General features: G+C 41.1%; 1 protein-coding gene across 23 annotated transcripts in view; it reads right to left on the bottom strand.

Annotated features, from left to right (window-relative positions):
* magi1a (membrane associated guanylate kinase, WW and PDZ domain containing 1a) overlaps positions 1–18,768 on the bottom strand; it is a 99,247-nt gene that overhangs the window by 8,824 nt on the left and 71,655 nt on the right. For 14 of the 23 annotated variants that reach the window (XM_027167521.2, XM_027167522.2, XM_027167501.2 and 11 more), the window contains 6 exons: positions 11,187–11,221; positions 8,457–8,724; positions 4,401–4,492; positions 3,888–4,080; positions 2,549–2,872; positions 1,246–1,452 (listed from right to left, as the gene is read on the bottom strand). In XM_027167521.2, coding sequence (XP_027023322.1) covers positions 1,246–1,452; positions 2,549–2,872; positions 3,888–4,080; positions 4,401–4,492; positions 8,457–8,724; positions 11,187–11,221 — 1,119 coding nt within the window. The remainder of the gene's footprint in view (positions 1–1,245; positions 1,453–2,548; positions 2,873–3,887; positions 4,081–4,400; positions 4,493–8,456; positions 8,725–11,186; positions 11,222–18,768) is intronic. The other 9 variants (XM_027167523.2, XM_027167505.2, XM_027167508.2 and 6 more) reach the window with 3 other exon arrangements.

Below are 18,768 nucleotides of genomic sequence, written 5' to 3'. Positions count from 1 at the left end.
GTGAGTAACAAACAAAGTTCTTAAATGGTTTCAGCAGATTTATAGACTATATAAACGAATTAAACGATGGATTCATTTCCCGAAAGATAAAAAAAAAGACGTCCATGGAAAAATAAATCGAGTTTAAAAAAAATGAGTGAATGTTTTTTCCGATTTTGGAGGATGATTGATTACTCATACACTGAGCTCAGAATTACAGCTAGTACCATCGATGCCTTGACTTTCTCCTACTCCACATCCCTCCATCTCTATTATTCCCTACACGCACTCAGTCTTCGCTTGCTCTGGCAGCCTGAAATAAGTTCTCTCGCGGTCTCTCCCTCTGTATTCCCCAGTGGTGACAGTGATAAAAATAGCTGCTCCTGTCAACATATCGAACACAAACTGCCATCCTCCTTGTGTGTGTTTGTGTGTGCAGTCAACAATCCTACAGCTAAACCTCATTCTCTCAGTGCAGTATGCCTTATTCTCTTATTCACACAGAGATGTTTATGAGCTGGACAGTTGAAACACAGCACAAACACACTCTTACTAGACTTACTACACTCAGCTAATCAGCAGACTCCAGAATCTGCACTGTTGTGCTGCTTGAATGACAAGGTACAACTCTTTTTATTGCTCTCCTTTATAACATGACACTGCACTGAAACTGAAGCAGACTTGAGAACGAGACACAGACACAACTGCCGCCTGATTTATAATTGATAATAATAGCTTTAAATAACTTATTTTATACTGTTGGATATTGTGTCATTTCTGTGAATACTGATGGGATGAATGATCTAGAGCTGCTCTACATACAGAGAGAAAGCCATGAAACAAATGCCATCTGAGATCCTGATGTCATCATCTACGATAATATCTTTGTGCTTTGAATTGACCCTGAAGGCTTTAAAGGATCGTCTGTCCTATTCGTCAGAGGTAATACTTGTAATAGCCTCTAAAGATGTTGTTACATTTATCCCATGCGATAAAAGACTTTTATATATGGTGAGGTAATGGTTCAGCTCTTATATATATATATATATATATATATAAATATATATATATATATATATGTATATGTATATATATATATATACATATACATATATATATATATATATATATACATATATATATATATATATATATATATATATATATATATATATATATATATATATATATATATATGTATATGTATATATATATATATATACATGTGCTATCCATAAATGTGATAATGCATGGTTTATAACTCACCATCTCCTGGGATTATGCGCAGTGTGACCGTGTTCCCAGCCTCTTTGATCAGGTTGACAATGTCTGAGTGGGATTTGTTGGTAATAGAGCAGCCATTGACAGCGAGGATGCGATCGCCCACCTTTAGTTTCCCACATCGGTCCGCCGGACTGGCCTCGATGATCCGTCCTATTTTATGGGGCATGGCCACACATGCGTTTCCAGCTGCTGCATCAAAAGCAGTGTGTGTGCGCACGTGTGCGTGTGTGTGTGAGTGTGTGTGTGTAAGCATGTGAGTGAGGACAGGAAGCCACACAGTGATAAGAGCAAAGCAATAAATAGAAAGATGTTTGGTGGTTCGAGACCATGATTTGTTTCCCAAGGATGATGAAGCAGGGAAAAGAGGGGAAAGTGGAGAAAAATAGAAGAACAGAATTAATTTACCAAGCAACCAGGCCAAATCCTCTCATAACACTCATCGTCCAATCAAATAATCTAATCAAATCAGGCTCCAGCTAATTGGACATGTAATTTAGCTGGTAGCAAGAGGCAAATCACTGCAAGTTATTATTCAGGTGGAACACGGCTCTCGAGTGGTGAGAGGTGTGCGTGTTTAATTTCATGCTCTGTGCATGCATACCTTCAAATCAAAGAGCTGGCTGATGTATAGAAAAGAGTAAGGAGGTGTAGAGGTGTGAATCATGACTGCTGGTGTGTATGTGTGTGTGCATACACACACATACACACCAGCAGTCATGTGTATGTGTGTGTGTGCATATGTGTGGTGGAAGACTTAGAAATAACTGTCATGTAAAACAACTCAACACAATATCACCTGTGAGAGCCGCATTTCAGGACATCTTTTACACCCACATGCGTGTGCTTGTACACACACACATACACACACACACAACTAGCAGTCCCAAAGCACAGACCCTGCAGAAACACAGCATCTGTTCTGCAGCCCATATAAACACTCATCAATTACCTTTGATTTAGCCTGCGATAATGAGATCATTATCGTTCTCCGGCACAAGTGTGATGGTAGCTGAGCTATCAGCAAGACCTTGTGGTGACACTGCAGCGGTAGATCATGCACTCATACACACACTCATCTGCTCTCCATCTACCAATCTGATTATCCATCTCCCACACTCTAATTGATGTCATTTCATTACCCACAGTTTTACCTAAGTGCCGAGGCCAGCTATGAACTCCACTTGGTAAACAGTAATTCTGCACACGCTCAAAAACCTGAATGTGAGACGCTGATGGACTATGTATATATATATATAAAGTTTACACACGCTCAACGTGCTCTTACCAAATGTAGTGCCGGCATCAGGCCGTGACACGGATGAGACAATGACGAAGCCGAAGCCTTCATTCTCGCCCCTCTGGATTTCTACGTCGTACGGCTGTAGGGCAGTGGGCACTGCGGGCACCACGGCGGGGACCACAGCACTGCCGCTCCCTCCTCCACCACCGCTGCCAATGCCACTGGTGGAGCCCGAGCCTGAGCTGACTGTGTTCAAGGAGTTCTGGCTGCCCTGCGGTGTGCGCTTCTCCTCAGTCAGAGATGGTGCCTGAGTGCTGCTGTGGTGAGACGAGGCGGGGGAAGGAGGCACGTCTCCCTCACCCTTACACACTGCACACAAAATGCAAAAGAAATATATATATATATTCTGCTGAAAAATACAGACGTAATAATTGACTTAGAATTAACTAGATTAAACAACAGATAAGCAGCAATGGAATGGAATCATGTACAGTAAGTAAAATATAAATCACAACAGATCATGTGGTTCTAGGAAAATAATCAACAACAAGGTGGGGTGATGTCACTCTGACACAAAGCAGATTAATCCTTACCACCCAGGCCTTGGTTATTTTCGATAAAAAGCATGTCTGATTTTGTTATACATCTTACATCACAGCAACATTCCAACATGAACATTTTTTATTTTTAATTAACATTATCAATAGTTTTATTTATTTATTTATTTATTTATTTATTTATTTATTATAGAAAAATCCACAAAAATATTTCTGTCACCACTTTCTTTATAGCATCACTTTCATCTGACAATTTCATAAACGGTGTATAATAAACGTCTACACACAAAACCTCTCCATATCAACAACTACACATTTTAACCAGATTGTGTGAAATGTTTGCTAAAACTTTCACACAATGTTTAGCAAACATTGTGTGAAATGTTTAGCAAACATTTCACACAATGTTTGCTAAACCCCTGTGTGAGTCCTGTGAAATGGTCACGTATTGGACCAAGAGCATTAACTGTCATAGAAAATTCATTGATACTTTCTGACCAATCAGATGACACTATTAAGAATTGTATGTAAAATAATAATAATTCATGTAAAAATAACTGCTATCCTGAAAATGGTTTATCCCATAAATGATATCTGACTGGTCCTGATGGATGAGGTCCAGTAGAGACCTCCTTCACTAAAAGTGTAGGAATAAGCTAGGTGTACCCAATGAATTGGCAATGTGCATGTACTTTGTATATGTATGAATCTTTCATAATATTGAGTGCATAAATCTTTCTTAAAATAGGCTTTCCACTATTTTTGCCCCATTATTTCACAGTGTGACAGATCTACCTGGAAGCTAGTGTGTGAATGTTTGTGTGTACCTCCGTAGCTTGTTTTGCGGCGGACTGTGAGATTGACGTGGCCCTGTTTAGCTGCCTGCTGCATGAGCTGCACCACCAGCTGGTGGGATTTGCCCACCACAGCTGTTCCGTCCACACATATCAGCTCATCCCCGGAGCGCAGGCGTCCATCCTCATCCGCCGCACCATACTTTACTATGTGGCCAATGTAGATCTAATAAGTTAATAAAACACACACACACACTATTAGCATCTTAAAGTGTCTAGTGTATAATCAAATAAGTTTGCTATGTTAAGCATTAGCTAGGTGAGCTGCCATAAACATATAGCTCATGTCTGTGTTAAGACTATAGACTACGGCTCAGAGTGTTGAGGGTTCAAGCCCCAGCACTAGGGACTCGAAAGCAAGACCCATAATCCTCTCTGATCCAGGGCAGCCATATCATGGCTAAGAAATGCTAAGAAAGTATATGTGAAAAATAAAGAAGTCGTCTTCTTCTTCTTCTACAACAGCAAAGCGTTTGAGAGTCTGACCGGTTCTCCAGGTTCGTTCCCGCCAAGGATCCTGAAGCCGAATCCAGTGTCTTTTCTCCAGAGGAAGATGTCTTGTTCTTGAGAATCTGGCACTGAAATGATGATCAGTAATTAATGAAAGAATTAAAGGCATTATTTGCCATTATTAACATAACAATGCAACACCATCCATTATGCAATATGTGCTCAAATTCAAAAGGCAAGTAAACAAATCAACAGGTCTAAAGCCAACAGCATAATATAAAAGATCACAATAAAGGATTTCCAGTATTGCGGACACACATACACACTTCTTGTTCCTCTTTTTTTTTGCTCTCATTCTCAAACACATACCCTAATGCATATGCTCTCTGTCTCTCTAGAGAACTTTAAATGGGGTCAGAAAGAAAGAAAGAAAGAAAGACAGAGAAAAAAGGAGAAGTCAAAAACAAAGCTAAAACGGAAAGCGTTTCTTTCTGTTATCATCGCTAACTAATCACATTCCATAGATATATACCAACAAAAAAACATCATTAACTGAACACATTATTAGGAACATTATACCACTAAAACTGGGTAGAACCTCCCTTTGCTCTCAAAACAGCCTCAAATCTTCACAAGATGTTGTTCCTTTGAGATTCTGGTCCATGTTGACATGATTACATCACACGGTTGCGGCAGATTTTTCAAGTCAACTTTCATGTTGTGAATCTGCTGTTCTACCACATCCCAAAGGTGTTCTACTGGATTCAGATCCGGGTACTGGGAAGACGACTGAAGTCGTTGTCATGTTCGTGAAAGCAGCTTGAGACGACTGTTGCTGTGTGACACGGTGTATTATCATGCTGGATGTAGCCAGAAAATATGGTAAATTGTGGCTATAAAGTGATGCACATGATCAGCAACAATATTCAAATAATCTGTGGCGTTCAAGCAATGACTGATTGGTATTAACAGTCCTAAAGCGTGCCAAGGAAACTACACCATCACACCACCTCTACCATCCTGCGTTCGATGGTGTTCCACCACAGCCTCAGCTTTCTGTTCTTGACTATGGAACAGTGGAAGTGGAACCCATTGTTGTAGTTTATATTCCTGAAGGTTTGACATGTTGTGCATTCTGAGATGCTTTTGGGCTCGCAACAATTGTACAAACTCCTTATATCAGTTGATGTTTTTTTTTTATTGCATCATTCATATAGATTCTAGAGACTGCTGTGTATAAAAATCCCTGGAGATCTACAGTTAGACAAACTCTCAAACCGTCCTGTCTGCCACAGCGAATGTAACAGAGATATTTTATCCGCTTTCTGATGGTTGATGTAAACATTACCTGAAGCTGCTGACCTATATATCTGCATGATTATATGCACTGAACTACTGACATACAACTGGCTAAGGAAATAATTACACAAATGTGTAGGTATAAAGAATAAAATCAAAGAAACATACTTAAAATATTAAAAAAATGAAATCATAGAGTCCATTATCAAGCACGCACGCACGCACACACAATGTTGCTTTATGGGTCGTTATGGGGGTATTTATCTAATTGTGGTACCTGCAACCAGAACATAGCTTGGCTATTTCACTTTTTTTAAATAGCAAAATGAGCATTTATTTCAATCATTATTCAATAAGAAAGAGGTAAATACACTTGTTAGCATGACTGGGCATATTGGGAATGTGAGAAAGAGACTCTCATAGATTTCAGTCCAAAAGTGTAAAAATGCCAGGCTGGAAGGGGAATTAAACTGGCACCGATTCAAGAACACGTGTGTGAATGACTGTGAGTTGGACAAAGGTTCAGCAGATGGGTCCCGATTCCCACGTCTCATTAGCCTGCCCCTTGCCTTTATCTGGTCCAATCAGGTGTCACACTAAGCAATAACGGCAGGATCTACACCAATCAGAATGCAAGGCACAAGTTTCCACACGGACAAACAGCAAAATGCCCCCCACAGGAAGATCAGCACGAGTCGTTTAAAAAGCTTGTCTAAAGTGCCTGGCCGACGCCCCAATACCCAGCGCAGATCGTTTAGCTGTCCTAGCTGCTCCTTGCGGATCATTTAACAGGCCTGACTGGGTGCTGGCAGCATCAATGGACTCTCGGAAGGTACCAAATGCTGCTATTAATGAACAATCTGCCATGCAAAACATACATGACACACACACACACACACACACACACACACACACACACACACACACACACACACACGCTCACCTAGCTGAACTTATTCTGACCTACAATACAAAAACTACAATACAGTTCCAGATGAATTATAGATGACAGAGTGCCCATTTTAAATTTTCATATCTCTTGCAAACAACATGAATGGCACATACAATGAAAAATATCTCCACCTAAACACTACCTTTTCAACTGACCACAATTAGTCAACAAATCCTTGTCTTTATCCTTTTCCTTTTGACGTTCCTGCTCTGTGTTTATCTATGTGCGTGTAATGAACAACCACTCATAAGCCTCAAGATTTCACCACATCTTCAGAGTTGAGCCTTGCTTCTCATATCGTCTCTACAAATGTGTGGGAGGACATGAAAGGGTCATACATAATGTATAAAAGAGTTACAGAAAGAGAGAGGGGGGGGGGGTATGAGACCTCATTAGTAGTAAGAATTTCTACTCAAAAATGGATCCTATACAAACAAAGAGAATATTAATTTCTACCCAAAATAATACCTACATCCCTGTTCACATATCTTTTGCCCGATGCATTACACTATATAACACACAAAACTCAAGGGAGAATTATCCTGTGGGTTAATGTGCCATATGACTTTTAGTACTTTAAATCTTTCAAAATTATAAAAGTCCCACTGTTGGGGATTTCATGCTTGTGATTAAAATTTTATTTCAGATTCCACAAATTGTAACCTTTTTAATAAGGAAAACCTGGTCTATTGGGTGGCAACACAGAAAACTGAGAGAATTGCACAAGTGTGTATTAACCATGAGACACAACTGTCAGCACTACTCATCTAATTACGACCATCTGTAAACACACACCAACACACACACACACACACACACACACACACACACACACACACACACACACACACACACACACACACACTCTCTCTCTGTCTATTGACAGACAGACAGACAGACAGACAGACAGACAGACAGACAGACAGACAGACAGATAGATAGATAGATAGATAGATAGATAGATAGATAGATAGATAGATAGATAGATAGATAGATAGATAGATAGATAGATAGGGAAGTTGTTTAATTTGCACTTAAAGCAAGGTTTAATTACAGTGTAATTTTACTCACAAGAGCACTTTGCTTAGTTGCTTACCATCACATTGGAGGGATGTTTTAATATTTCCAGCAGCTTTATTTGCTTCCCCTGCCTCTACCTGGTCCATGTAAAAAAGCATCAAAGCTAGCTACCGAAATTGTTGGCCTTAGTCATTATTAGAATGCTTCTGTGTTCCAGTTTGGAGTGTTTTCACTAGTTGAATGACAAGATTATTATACATTTTGCTTCTAATATCAAAAGCACAAAGGCAAAAGGTGACATTCATGCGATCGGATGCACTGATTGTTTACCCACATACGAAACCATGAACCAGAGACATTAACACTACATATGGAGTCATAAACTGAAAAGGTTAGAATGTTTAAAATGAATAATGAAATCTAATCGAATATCTCATTCCACCTTGTATCACACAGAAACATGCCAGGGGTATCATTAAGCCAAAATGAAAATAATAATAATAATAATAATAAATAATTAAATAAAACCAGACTTTAAGTGGAGTTATTGTTCTAAAAGTGAGATAAGACTCACTTTGTATGTGATCCTTCTACCCTTCTCCATCCTTCATATCTGAGTGGGAACTAAACAACACTGAGTGATAACCAAACATCAAGGCTGCATGTTCTTCAGCCTAACAGAAGCTCGGAGATCAGTGAAGGTAGAAATACTTCACATGCTTTTGTTTTCATTTCTTCACTTCTGCTTGTAAATAATTAATTCATAAAAATAAAGTAATTGTAGTAAAGAAGAATGAAAAACAAAACAAATCTTTGCTCACTTCGGCTCTCGTACATGCTCCTGGACTGCGCCCAGATCTTGAAAGGATCTGGTTTCTTCTGAAGAGTGCCATTGGTGGGTGGCTCCAATGGTGGCAAGCTTGGGAGAGGCTGGGTCGGAGGAGGGGGCACTGGGGGTGGAGCCGCCAGCGTCTCACTCGGCACAGGGGGCACGGCGGGTACGGCGCGGGCCGGTGAATCTGTGTGGGTGCTCCGGTGGCTGCACACGCTATGTTGTGAGCTTCCCTGGCTGTCCTTCCTTTCCAACTGCTAAAGAGGTGGGAAAGAGACAGAAAGTTGGAGGAGGAGGGCAAAGGGAGAGAGAGACGAGTTAGAGAAAAACGTGGGTTTGCAATACAGTCAGCTCCTGTCTACATTTCACTGATGCAACTGAATGCAAATCATCAAGTGACCCTGGAGTGGAGGGTGGAGGATGAGAGAGAGAGAAACAGAGAGAGAGAGAGAGAGAGAGAGAGAGAGAGAGAGCGAGAGTGAGAGAGAGAGAGTTGCTTTGCAAGCACTCATCACTGAACTCACTTCCCGTTTCAACAAAGCTCTTTAGAACTGACCCACAAAGTCAGACAGCGAGTGAGAAACAGCATCTGACATGGACATGAGTGAAAACCACAAGCACAGGGAAAACAGAGAAATGCAGGCTGATGACAGGCGACTGATGGAACAAGAGAGATCAGGTGATAATGGGACACTGAGCTTGGGTTTGGAAATAGACAACAGCACGAATCAAAGGAGAGAGGAGAGAAGAAGGAGAAGAGGACATGAATGAAGAGAAAGCAAGGTCATCCTATTGTGTATGTGGATATCTGGGTGTGTGACAATCTGGGTATGCTTGTTGCTTTGAAACCCACACACGTCATTCTGTTCTTCAGAGAAATCTGCCCCCAACCCCTCCCATACCTCCCCCCATCCTGACCTCCATCTAGTTGAATGAATATTACCAAAGCAAAAGATAACAGCTCAGATCCTGTAAAAATAAAATCCTTATATTATAAAAAGTTCCATTTTTTGCTGTTCTTGTGGGACACAAAATCACACCACAAACACACACACACGGGGCTGAGGCTCTCAAAGTAAAAGTAAGATCCTAAAACAAAAAAAATCGACCATAGCAATCCCTCTGGTGAGAAACTAAAAGCACTACAGTGCACCATTACTTTCTCTCTTCCTTCTCTGACTCCTTTTATTTCACCCTTTTTCAAAGACAAACCTCAAACCTTATTCATTCATAAAATGTGAGCTACATTACAGTGTATAATCTGTACGTCTGTACCTCCTGGATTCTAAAAATGTTTCAGTTCTGTTAAGTTTTAGTGAGCTTTTAGTCATCTGATATGTCTAATCATCTCACCACTGATGATCGGAGCCTTTATAGAAATTCACCAATTACTCAGAATAGAATTAGTCCAATTATGCAAACCTAATCCCTTTGTTCTGAACTATCCAACTTCCCCAGAACCTGTAATTTAATGCAGTACATGGGTTTGCGCACGTGAAGGTGGGAAACGGAGCTAATAAAGACTCGTGTATCGGTAGACAAAGGTGACATGTTAAGTAGTGCCGCATGTGGTCACTTTGGAACAGAAGCATGATTCAGCACATGTGTGTTTGGTTGGTTGTGGTGTGTGAAGCAAACTAACAATCCAACATAATCCAACAAAAAAAACCTAAACAGACCTGAGACTTTTTCTCTGAATGAGTACAAAACTATCACCTTTTCCTCCATGTCTATCTAATCACAAGCACACTTTTATCATGTTATTTTGCTGATATTAGAGATAAGAACTGGGAGAGGAGGCAAGGTGTCGAGTAATGACAGTGAGAGTAGTGCAGATTAAAATGAGTCTTATCTTGTCTTGTTCAGGAAACTACAGTAACTTTGCAAATATATACAGGAGGAGAAGAGCGGAGAGGAGAGGAGTGATGAGGAGATCAGAGGAGAGGAGGGGAGGGAAAGAGGATAGGAGGGGAGGGGAGGGGAAAGGAGGGGAGAAAAGAGAAGAGGAGGGTACAGGATGGGAGGGGAGAGGAGGGGAGAAAAGAGAAGAGGAGAGGAGAAGAGAGGAGAGGAGAAGAGAGGAGAGGGGGAGAGTGGAGGGGAGAAAAGAGAAGAGGACAGGAGGGGAGAGGAGTGGAGGGGAGAGGAGGGGAGAGGAGAGGAGAGGAGAGGAGGGGAGAGGAGGAGAGTAAAGAGAAGAGGAGAGGACAGTATGGGAGAGGAGAAGAGGGGAGGGGGAGAGGAGAGGAGAGGGGGAGGAGGGGAGGGAAGAGGAGAGGAGAAAAGAGAAGAGGAGAGAAGGGGAGAGGGAGAGAAGGGGAGAGGAGAGGGGAGGAGAGGGAGAGAAGAGGAGAGGAGAGGGAGAGAAGAGGAGAGGAGAGGGGAGAAGGGGAGAGGAGAGGAGAGGGAGAGAAGGGGAGAGGAGAGGAGAGGGATAGAAGAGGAGAGGGGAGTATAGGGAGAGAAGAGGAGAGGAGAGGGAGAGAAGGGGAGAGGAGAGGGGAGAAGAGGAGAGAAGGGGAGAGGAGAGGAGAGAAGAGGAGAGAAGAGGAGAGAAGGGGAGAGGAGAGGGGAGAAGAGGAGAGAAGGGGAGAGGAGAGGGTTTTACAAATTTTTTGGTATAAAAATAACACTCATTAAAGCGAAAGTGAACAGGACACAAAACTGGGAGGAAGTACGCTACAGAGAAGGGAGACAGAAGACTGAGGATGTTACTCACCACCACTTTTGGACTCCTCTTGGCCTGGACCACCCCTGTGAAACAGCGGCACAGAGAAAGAGAAAGCATTAATACCTCTTTTCTCGGTCCTCCCCTCCACCCAAAAAAAAAAAAAAAAAGAAACAATGACAAACAAGTGTGGAGCCTCGTAAAACAGAGGAGTCGAGCGCTGGCTCTCGTTCCCTGCCTTCTTCTCTCTAACTCTCTCTTGCACTCTCCTTGTGCTTTGGGAGCATGTATGAAGCGGAGGCACGGTTGTGACGCTTGTATGCCTCTCCACCAATCTCTGATTCTCAGCAAGGGAGCAAAAGAGGGAGGGATGGAGAGAGGGAGGGAGAGAGGGGAGAGGAAAACGAGCAAAGGAATCTGGATATCTGTGGAAGCTGCTACGTCCTGGAGAGCGCTGACTGCCTGTTTGCACACGTTATCCTGCTTGTGTGTGTGTGTTTGTGCGAGACCATTAGACAGCCTCCATGGCATTGAGAGCAAGACACATTCGTTCTAGCTTTCTCTCTCTCTCTCTCTCTCTCTCTCTCTCTCTCTCTCTCTCTCTCGCCCTCTGCCTCTCATGGTAATACCCAACCCCCGCACCCTGTCTCTCTTATGCTTCCTCACCTAAAAATCTCTCACACACACACACACACACACACACACACACACACACACACACACACACACACACACACACACACACACACACCCTGAGTTTTCGATTCCCACTTCCCATTCTAATTTACATATGCATGTACACACTTGCATGTCATCACTCTGAGATTGCTCTGTAAAACAAATCGAATCAATCACACAGGTCAATCGCAATCATTTCTACGCACTTGAATTCATTCGAAATGATCGAAATAAGCGTGTATGCGACTCGGCACGTGTGATGCTGCTTTCTTCTTGCTTATATAATATACACCACGGTGAGCGTCTTTATAAATATGCGGTTTCAGATTCGCAGCAAAGCAGCACATTCATTCTTTATGTATTTCTTATTCACGGGGGACTCAGAGGTTCAGAAGGAAAAAGATGTCGTGCGACCGAAAGCGTTCAGAGCGTTAGAGTCACAATTTCTGCCTTAAAGTACGTGTCTCTGCATCGCTCTTCGCCTAAGTCATTAAATGTTAAAAGGTGCTTTTTAGTTCTCTTCCGCTCCTTTTCTCTGGCTCGCTTCCCGTGTTACGCTCTTGCAGACTTTCAGGCTACGTTCACGTTTCGAAGCTAAAGTGGCACAAGTTTGCAAAGCTGTATGAGTGCAAAAGAAATCGATTTCTTTCCTGTTCCAAAGCTATGTAGTCAAACTGTAGGAATACATTCATGAAAATCCAATCTTTTCTCTTCTGTGTAATACAATCTGATCAGGTGTCCTAATTCAGCATTAGTTTTTCACCTCGTCACTCCGTTGTCTTCCTGTTAGATTATTAGATCTGAAGGTCAGTTGACAGCACAGCAGCTGTTCATGATTAGTGTGAAGAGAGACTTCCATTTTTTTTTTTATATACGCAACGTATAAAAAAACGCAACATAAAGAGTATCAGGTCAGGAACTAGCTGGCTACTTTGTGAGTCTTCTCCTAGTTATTAACTTGGTAATTAGCTATCAAACTGAAGTAATAGTTTAAGCTTCAACTTTTACGTGTGAAGATGCATCAGATGTCTTCAGTGGAAGTTCTGCACACCACGTCGACAGTAATCACGGCTTCCTGTCTGTGTCTCCGAGGTGTCATCTATCACAACATGCCTGACCTTTCCAATAACCCCTATGATTGCAAAGGTGATTCTCCCAAGGGAAATCAACAGTGTTTACATCCAGTCCTGGAAATCAACATCCCTCATCCTCACCTTTTTCTTCCAAAATGGCCAGCATTTCAAATCAAGCCACAAAGACTGCATCCTGACTTGAATTAAGCACAGTGAAGGTCGTTTAGTGTGAAATCGCAGAAAAGCCGGGATGAACTCACTCCCTCTAGGGTTGGGCATTAGAATATCTTATTACATTCAAAAGTAGTTTGGTATTATGACATACTGTGGCATAACCAGGCAGGTTGGCTGTTTTGGTGGACAATGTCAGAGAGGCTAGATTGAGATGGTTTGGACATGTACAGAGGAGGGAGATGGTTATATTGGTAGAAGGATGTTGGAGATGGAGCTGCCAGGTAAGAGGTCAAGAGGAAGGCCAAGGAGGAGATATATGGATGTGTTGAAGGATGTCGATGTGGAAACAGATGATTCGCTGTTGCGACCCCTAACGGGAAAAGCCGAAAGAAATAGTAGAAGAAGAAAAAGAAGAAGTGACATAAGAAGGCACACGTGAATTACGTTTGTGGCATGTAGACAAACCTGAGCAGTTCATTAGACAGAGCTGAGGATGAATTCGTTCCTAAAAAGAGAGCTAGGTCAGCGGCGTGGATGGTTTTTTTCTATGGATACGAGGTCAGGCTCGGAAGCAGGGAGGTATTGAAATTGGAAAAGATTAACTGAATCAGACATTTGGCCTTGCAGTGACCTTGATACTGTTGTGACCAGTGCTGGTTATACTGACAGTTCCACATCAGTACTACAACATTCGGCCGCTCGTTTTTAAGACCTGGTGCTAACGAGGTTCTTGGATGGATGACCTGAAAACAGAAGTGGAGGCATAAAATATCTGCTCTTTTTCCCAAACCGTCCAGTTTTGTTGATAAATGGCTCTCAGTATCAGGTCATGTATCATGTAACCTTAGCTGATAATAAACAGATTTAAAAAATCTAGTAATCTTGAGAAAGGAGTGAAAATAGTCTCTGGTGCCAGTGCTTTGTAGATGTGACTATGTTTTGTGGTTGTTTCTTGGTTGCATGACAAGCTGTGTTTCTGTCATTAATTTCCAGAGGTGGATGAAGAAATGACTGTTTAGAGCATTAATAATATACGTGGTAGTGTATCTTGCTTTTGTAGGCATTATATTCATTTGGAATTATATCCCAAAGGGTGATATGTTTCTTGTGAATAAATGAAAGCATATTAACACTCTGGGAAAAATCCTGAAGTTGATATAGCAAGGTTATATGCTGCACACATTCTTCCATACCTACAAATGCACCACTGGTTTCCTTACATGTACAAATGAACACATACTATAATTAAATGAGCTAGTGGAAGTTGCTCATACAAAGTGCTGCTTATTAATTCTGCTTCTTGTACAGCAAACGATCTGGACGTCACGAATGCGAGCGCATATGCAGGGTCTGCTTGTGTCTGTGTGCTGCATAATCCTATGAGCGTTCACTCTGAGGAGGTGGACAAGAAGAAGCAAGTAAGTGTGTGTGTGTGTGTGTGTGTGTGTGTGTGTGTGTGTGTGTGTGTGTGTGTGTGTGTGTGTGTAGGTTATAACAATCTATGTATAGCAGTGAACCTTTCTGATAATCTGATCGTGATACTGAAATTCAGAGAGACACTGTGTGTGTATGTGTGTGTGTGTGTGTGTGTGTGTGTGTGTGTGTGTGTGTGTGTGTGTGTGTGTGTGTGTAATTGTGTGGGAGACTTTTGCATCTCGTACATCCTTGGAAGGATGTCCTGGCCATCTGTCTCCAAGAGTGCGTACATGCGCACACACACACCACACACACAGACACACACACAAACACATACCACACACACACACACAAACCACACAAACACATTCACAAAGGTTCAAATCCACAAATCTACATCATGTATCTTCTCCACTTCTCTGACTCTTTTTCTTCCTCTGATTTGATTTCTAATCTAAATAGATTGCATGACAGATGCTCCTGATATGTGACAGGCCTCTCTAACCAGCTGAAGTCATGATGTAACTCGACACGTTCGTGATTAAACCCAGCCGTGATTTTAAATCTCATCTAGATTTAGTAACATGTAGTGGCTGAGAACAGAGGTGGCTGTGCATCCCTACAGGTAAGGCTACACTTTACAACATAGCATCTGGGAGAAGAGAATCTACCGAGTATCCGGAACAAGTCTGCCAGCTTCGTGAACAGTTACTTTCCCACAGGCCATAAGGCTGAAAAACAGATCTTCCTGAAGGTCATCTCGCTGCTTTCTATGCCTACATCATCCTGTTCTTTCCTCAGGCCATCACACTGCTCAACATGGATATGTCCACTCTATAGATCCTTGAGGACTGACAACTCCTCACACTGCAAGTTGCACTATGTACTTTTTGTACATCTCTGTTTTTGCACAAAATTCTTGACATATATACTATTTCATATTACTTCACTTTAATCCCTTTAAGGAACTTTATGTAACTGTGTATGTGACTATTAAAATCATAGATCTTGAATCGAGACATATCTAGACATGTATACAGATCAGTGTGGTATCACAGTTTGGACCCCACATTATAGAACAACATAACAATAAATGTAATAACTTTGATAACAGCTTTGGCTTTGATAATTTTTTACCCTTGGAAGTAAAAAAATAGAAAGCACCCTCCTTCTGTCCTAGCTGTGATTCATCAGCCCCTGGACCCTACTTCAAGAACCATTATAACAAAGTTCATTTGTTATATTCAAGAAAACTGTTCATTGTCACTTTTGTACATAATTGTATCGACAGGAATTTGGTCTAGAGAAATCGATCGGTTTATAAATATATGATTATCTACACTTTTTTATTTCTTAGGAGCTGTACGAGTGTTGACTTGAATCTTCTCTCTCTCTCTCTCTCTCTCTCTCTCTCTCTCTCTCACACACACACACACACACTCTCTCTCTCCTTGTACTGCAGTGCAGCAGAGCATCGTCATGGAAACAAGCAGGCGGCAAGATGGAAGAGATTTACAGCAGCGCTTTTAGTTCCATAGTCATATCATGTGTGTGTGTGTGTGTGTGTGTGTGTGTGTGTGTGTGTGTGTGTGTGTGTGTTTGTGTATGTGCATGTCTCAACCCCGACCAATCCTCTCCCTTGATCATACTCTTCTCTTCCCTTTCCTGATGCTCACACTCTCCTAATCCACTACAACTCTCCGGCTCGTTGCTTATTCGTGACAGACTGCTACAAAGTTTAATCCTTCAGTATCTGAAGCTCCACACAGTTTCTAACAAGCATCATTCGTGCAGGTTTTGCTGCTACAGAATGCTGCCTCCAGCTCATGACGGCTTAATTAGCTTATGAGACAAATCACATTGAAGACAATGAAGTGTTTAGTATAAGAGGAAAGCGAAACAGATCTCTAATGACCAAACACCTTTAAGTCCCTCACACCAAGTCTGGATCATGGCCTGGTTTTGTAAGGGAAACAATTCCTACACTTGTAGGTAAAACAGATCCTTACAATTTGGAGTTTTGTTATGTTGCTCTTGATCATTCTGCACAATGGTGCAAATTGATTTTAAAGCATATTTTCACCTCATAAGAGAATTAGTGCAGTTATTCCACCTTCTGTGATTGACTAGCCTTGAGCAATTCCCTAATTAGGCAGTGGTTTGAAAAGTCTACCATCCATCAACAACTACAGTATGATGCAACAACTTCAAACTGTAAAATACACTTTTTAAAATGCATTTTGTGGAAAATATTACAAGTGCTAAAACTGGGCCTGCGAGATTTGATGGATAGGATTTTGTTTTCACACTGCTGTTAAATAATTTATGCGTATATATATATATACACACACACACACACACACACACACACACACACACACACACACACACACACACACACACACACACACAATTGTTTGCATTTTACAATTTATTTGGCTTACACCCTTATCCAGAGTGACTTACAGTTCCCATTTAAACAGCTGAGCAATTGGGGGATAAGGGCCTTGCTCAGGGGTCCAGGAGTGGCAGCTTGGTTGTCCTGGTATTCAAACTCACAACCTTCTGGTCAGTAGTCCAACTCCATAGTATTCCAAAAAAGTTAAGCCTTGTTCACTCCTTTTTAGGGTTGCAAAATTCTGGGAGTTTTCAAGGCTGGAAACTTTCCAGGCGATTTAACGGGAATATATGGGAATTAAAGGGAATATATGGGAATTAACGCTAATATATGGGAATTAACGGGAATATATGGAAATAAACTGGGAATTTAAAAAAATGCAGAGTTGCCTGTAACAAGGAACTTAAATGTAGTTAAAAAAATCTTGCAGCATAATTGTGTTTAAAATAACAAGATTTAATGCAATTTAAGTTGAATTTGTACCCTGCATTCCTTGGTCATTTGCACACAGCACACTGCTTACTGGAGGGCCATTGAGGCCAAACCTCCTGCATGTATTTGCATAGTTCCATAACATGCACTGTAACACTTTATTTTAGGGTCATTTAACTAGTTGCTTATTAGCATGAGTATTAATAGAATATTGGCTATTTATTAGTACTTATTAAACACACATTAATGCTTTACTCTGCATTAGCTTATTCTACATTGTTAATTGTACCCAATACCTAAACTTAATAACTACCTTACTAACTCTTAATAAGCAGTAAATTAGGAGTGTTATGACCAAACTAAATGTGTTTTTATGATATAGTTTATAATCTATTTCCCTATTTTCCAAATAATTCCCATAAATTCCTATAAATTCCCATAAATTCCCTTAAATTTCCATTAAATTCCCATAAAGTTTCTAATTTGGAATATTTCCAAAATTCCCCAGATTAAGTTCCTGTAGAACGTTTCCACTTTCCGCCCCTTTGCAACCCTACTCCTTTTATTAACGCCGATCTCGAGCGATCGACTGTTGCCTGTGAACACGTGATCAGACTTCATATACATTTTTGATGGGGAAGTGAGACACACTTTTTTTTTTTTGATTATTACAGCAATTCCCATGGAATTTATTTTCAGGCAGAAATGCCTTGTGAATTTTAGCTCTTTGTCCAGAAGCTTGATGAATAACTGTCTGATAATAATACCATGTTTCCCAGCTAGGGCACTAACACAGTAAGTCCTTCACTGCTTTTTCCTTCACACTACATATGAGATGTAGACATATGTGTCATGTGACAATGTGATCTACATACATTTCTTTGGTGGATAAACTAGTCAAGAGACAGCTGCCACTAACAGGTTTAGTTTAATCTGGCTTCATTAATCTTAACCTCGGGGAACATTCACAACATACTGTAAGTGCTTTGACAGAAGGAACTAATTGTCTTAGTCCATTACATTTGTTTATTATCTTTACTATTGACCGTTACATAACTCAGCAGCAAGGTTTGAACACAATACAGTGGACAGAACAAGCTCAGGATACACAGCTCCCTCATTGCATCTATATCCTACACACATGGGCAAAAAGACAGGCCTTGGGAAGTGTGTGGGTTATTGCTATGGCAACAGGGTGTGTTTCCTCTCTCTCTCTCTCCCCCTCCCTCTCTGTATTTGTGCATTTTTATGATTCACCTTGGTGTATCTATGTACGCCTGTGTGTTATATGAACTGTCACAGTAACATCATTGCGAGTAAGTGATGATGAGCGAAAATCCTAATTCTATTCTATCCAGATCAACTACCTGGCTTTACTGCAGCAGCCGAACATTCTGAGTGCCACTGGTTTTAAGCTAATTTGATATTTACAAGTGAAGTGCCAGAGTACCGTCCTATAATG

The sequence above is a fragment of the Tachysurus fulvidraco genome, chromosome 14, assembly GCF_022655615.1.
Source record: "Tachysurus fulvidraco isolate hzauxx_2018 chromosome 14, HZAU_PFXX_2.0, whole genome shotgun sequence".
In the NCBI taxonomy this organism is placed as follows: domain Eukaryota; kingdom Metazoa; phylum Chordata; class Actinopteri; order Siluriformes; family Bagridae; genus Tachysurus; species Tachysurus fulvidraco.
The sequence above is the reverse complement of the archived record's forward strand: the minus strand, read 5'-3'. Positions and strand labels throughout refer to the sequence as shown.